The 4,681-nt window shown below is 36.2% G+C and overlaps 1 protein-coding gene across 1 annotated transcript; it reads left to right on the top strand.

Annotated features, from left to right (window-relative positions):
• Positions 1–809: 809 nt before the first annotated feature.
• LOC116171399 (reticulophagy regulator 3-like) lies at positions 810–4,681 on the top strand. Its single transcript, XM_031488209.1, has 7 exons — positions 810–944; positions 1,006–1,187; positions 1,241–1,439; positions 1,492–1,693; positions 1,745–1,928; positions 1,974–2,072; positions 4,125–4,681. Exons 3-7 carry the CDS (start codon positions 1,270–1,272, stop codon positions 4,562–4,564), a joined length of 1,095 nt encoding a protein of 364 aa, XP_031344069.1. The 5' UTR covers positions 810–944; positions 1,006–1,187; positions 1,241–1,269; the 3' UTR covers positions 4,565–4,681.

Here is a 4,681-nt window from a genome sequence, read left to right as displayed (position 1 = left end):
TTGGAGGGAGGGGAGCTCACAAAGTCTATTTGCAATTGCCACATTTTAAAACTGAGATGCTAACTTCACACGCGCAATGAAAAACTGTTGCGCTTGCGTTGGTGGAAGCATTTAGTTGATTAGTTCTAAATTGCGAAACATTCAAAGTCGCAAAACTAATAAATAAGTCTGTAGATTTAATTATCCTCGCCAACTCCAACGTAGGTAGTAGCATTGAATTTATAAATTCAATGGTAGTAGGTAGGTACCTTTGTTTAAACAATGGTATAACGATAGGTGGATAAGCAGCCGATTGTCACCAACGCACATGGTGTGACTGAATTTCATCATAAAAATATTTATTTTTGATATTACCTACGTCGCGATGAGCATTTTTCTTTATTTATTGAAAACGTAGTGTACTCACGGCATATTGGTGTAAAAAATAGGTCAGGGAATTAATTTTATTTGAAATCGATGTTAAACCATTGATTATATACACTATAATCAATGGTTAAACCTATGGGCACCGATACCTCTTTAAATGTGAAATGTGGCAACGTAGTCAAAAACAAAAATTTAACAAAGCAAGCGTGGCTTTTAAAAATGAAAGGAATCCATTTCAATTCGATTCTTTTGTTATTGTTGCCTATGGCCTACGGCACACCCGGTTCATGGCCATGAGATGGGTCTAATTTAAAACAACCAATTTTCTTTCATTTCAATTTCGGCTAACTACAGTTCACGATTTCTTACACTTTGTGCCGTACAGAAACGTAACGATAACGGTAGATCTTTGTAATTTCTATAGCAGATACAAATACCTAAAATCTAAATGAAAAATTTTCTGAATCTCACTCGTACGATACGTATCAATGACGTCTTTCAATGAACGTACATTAATTATGTGTGTCAATGTCAAATTATATCAAATTAACACAACATTTTCCTTACAAATTATCAATGTAATGCAGATAACAACAGTGTTGACAAAACGAAACTTAATAAATTATAAATAATTTTTAGCACAACAAACTCGATCGCGTGACCCGAGAGTAGACGATCCAAATTTAAACATCACAAAAATGACTCCTCATTCATCATAACAACGTCACAATTGTTGAAAAAAATCGGCGTAATTTATAGTGATTTTGCACAGATTTTATCGTAAATCATTGCTTAGCACTAGCAGAGGCGATTATTATGTGGTAATACCATTCAAACTGTTTTAACATATCTCTAAAATCTTTTGTAAATAAAGTGTGCGTGCAAAACAATTTGAAAAAAAGCATGGAATTTGTGTCACGAATATTTCGTGGTGTATTTCAGCGCCTTTTACCTCCAGGTAAAGCACAGACTAGTCGAACAGATGCATATTTGAATGCAGTTTATAAGGTCTTAGTTTGGGATGATCCGAAAATCAGTTTCATGACCCTGGGTGTCTTACATGTGTTGTTGTGGTTTGTAATTGTTTTGTAAATGTTACTATTTTTATCTTGAATGTCATTGCAGGTTGATTGTGCAATTGGAATTGCGATTTTATGGAGTAATCTTTTTAGTTTCCCTTCTTTTGTTTTTATGCGATTTATACTTCGAAAGAAAAGAATTGAAAGCGGAACGTAATTCGTCTTCCGATGCCATGCGGCAGGTGGGACGTATCCTGTCGAACATATCCTTGCATTTGCAAGGTTTGAGAAAAGATAGTCCCTCGATGGTATTACTTCCACAAATTAAAATGCAAATTTACTCGAAAATTAAATTTCAGTTTTGCGTCATCATGTGTGGAATTTTCCTAAGCCTGACTGTTGTGGCACGTAACGTATCAGGATTCGCGCTATCTTACCTGATACTCTTGGCCATATTTACCGGTCCTCTAATAATCTCTCGTCTACCATCTGAGTACTTGCTAAATGTTAAAGATATAGTGCAAAATATCGGCTCAAACGAAGGTTAGTTTTATACCCGACTTGCAGAATAACAATTTTTTATTGTAGGGTTACTGGCCGAATCAGAACTACTACCTTTCATAGCAAATAAGGACTTCAATGAGAAAGACCCGGAGCTGGAAAGTTTGCTAACCGATAAAACCGCAGGTTTGTATAACTTCATTTGGTTGAGCCTCAACCTCATTACCGAACTCATTACTTTCAACCAATTCAAGAATAGAATCCTTTTTGATTTCAGGCCCCAGCAATTGAGTTTACTGTTTTTTTGTATTGGTAGAGGAGCTTTGACTGAAACCCCGCCCCTCAAATAACATTTGAGAGCTTTTATTGACAAGCAATTATAATTTTTCTGAGCTTCACTCTTAAAAAGTTGCAGACTGATTTGATGATTGCTTCTAAGTTAGAGCTCTAAATTGGCTCATTATGCATAAGATTTAACTTCAAATAGTAAAGGTAAATAGAAGAGGGGTTAGATACTTGACCCTGCAAATGTTATTTTTGACATAAGTAAATTAAGTATGAAGACTTCGGGATCTAGAAAGCGGTCTGTCACTTCTGGCAGCGATCCAGTGTGACAGAGATGATGTACCACAGTGTAATACAACTAGACCGCATGATCGCCTTGGTCTGAGATCGCTGCCCGTGGCGATGGACCTCTTTCTGTATGCCTAAGCCTTAAGTATGTCAAAATTTAGGTATAGGGCATTATACATGTATACAGGGTGTTCCCAAATACAGAATACACAGTACATACAGAATAGACTTAATTTTTTGACTTACGTTATGACTTCATATAAACATAGGTCAACAAAGGCTTTGTTACCGACAGGATACAGAATGTTATGTCACGATTTCGTAAGTTTTTTAGACTGTGTATCCATTTGTTTGCATCATCGACTGCACCCGCCAATGCTAAGCGCGGATGCTGCAGTTGAGAGAGAAGGGAAAACTAAGAGGTTCTTAGCATTGGCACGCGCACTCCTTTCTATATGTTGATGGTTTACATGTGCGTTCAGGTGTTTTTACAATTGCGCCTTCTGTTAAAATATCGGCCACAAATAACAAAGTTGGAACTACGCATGCGCAATCTATTTGTTGACACTTTATTTAAAATTGTTTTTACAAGAAGTATCTCACGCCGAAATTTCAAAGAAAGTTCGATCTGCGCGTGCGCAATACATTACGCAAAAATATGTTGTATTTGTTTCTATAAAACGCATCTTCAGATAAAATTGAAAAAAATTGTAACCAGCGCATGCGCTATATTTTTTTTCATTGACTAGTCTGCGCAGGTAAAATTTATTTTTGATGAGCGTTTTATGTTTTTATAAGAAACATCTTTTAAGCACTTTCTGTTAATGGTTCAAGAAAATCTGTCCAGGTCTACGCATGCGTAATCTAATTTTTTGACACAAATAATAAATAATTTCCAACTCATAACATTGCCTTCACTTATTTTCCTTTGTACACATAACGAGGCCGTTATATGCCCTTTCGGAAAGTACTGATCATAAAATGCGCAATGTCAATTTTCTTATTTAAAGAGATATTTTTTTGAAATTTTAACTACAGATGCTTATGACTGAACGCGAGCACACCAACTCTGTACAAAAATCAGAAAACTAATTTTTGTATCACTTCTTCAATTCTAACTTACAATCGACAAAAACTTTAAAACGGCCGACCGCCGGAAAAATCGTATTTGAAAATTTACACGCAATGGACTGTTACAACCGTCCCGTAAGATCGGCGCGCCAATTTTTTAAGTCTTCACCACCTCGTCACCTTACACTTCATTTCCTTGTCTCTAAACCTCACACATGTACCATCGTTTATCTCGTTAAATTAAATTTTACTTTGATAAAGTCCCCTTATCAAGCATCTGTTAACTAATTTTTGTAAAGACGCAATACATTCTTTACCTACATGTTGCTTAACTTCTCTTCTTGAACAATTTTTACAGCATAAGTACAACTACGACTAAAATTAAATAAAACTCAATATAATTTAAGATTTGCAAATCTTAATCGGCGGAGGCCGGGGTCCAGGTTCAGGTAGACTTGGCCACTCCGCAGTTAAATTTTGGATTCCTACTGATCGACTGACAATCTCCAAAATAGATCGCAATTTTGATACCATTCTTGAATTGATTCAGAGTAGTGGGGAGGATCAATTTATTCAAAAATTATCATCTTGCAGATTCGGTTACAAATTCTTTAATATCCGGCCTGATGTCGATGCCATCGCACTTGGACGCCGAAGGCAGCCTGGACGGTTTAGAGGAAGAAGATCTGGAATTTAACATGCGCGCCAAACCTTCGGCCGCAATTTCGTACACGCCTGGAGAAATTTCTAGTGATTCCGATTCCGACCACAAAGGTATGAGTTTCGAGTCTTCCCATTTCAACCGTGACAGTTCATCGGAGGATGAAAATCTATACTCGAAAGGACTGCGCTTCTCGGAAGCTCCCAAAAGTGATCCAGAACCGGGAACTTCCCAGCTGACGATTTTGAGCAATTTAACTGCTATAGGTAGCAGTTTAATAACGACCGTATTAAAATCAGGTGGCACTCCTAAACGAAAAGATAGTGATAGCGACTTTGAAATAATTTATGAGGATGAAATTAATCAATCGTAAAATAGGATATTTATAATGGTTTGTGATATTTTGTTTATCATATCATTACTTGAACTAGATAAGTATTTATTTTATAACTGATGATAATATGTGATTACCCTTACTTCATTAGTTTTA

Source organism: Photinus pyralis, unplaced genomic scaffold, assembly GCF_008802855.1.
Source record: "Photinus pyralis isolate 1611_PpyrPB1 unplaced genomic scaffold, Ppyr1.3 Ppyr1.4_LG5, whole genome shotgun sequence".
In the NCBI taxonomy this organism is placed as follows: domain Eukaryota; kingdom Metazoa; phylum Arthropoda; class Insecta; order Coleoptera; family Lampyridae; genus Photinus; species Photinus pyralis.
Note: the sequence above shows the minus strand (reverse complement) of the source record. Positions and strands in the feature narration are given on the sequence as shown.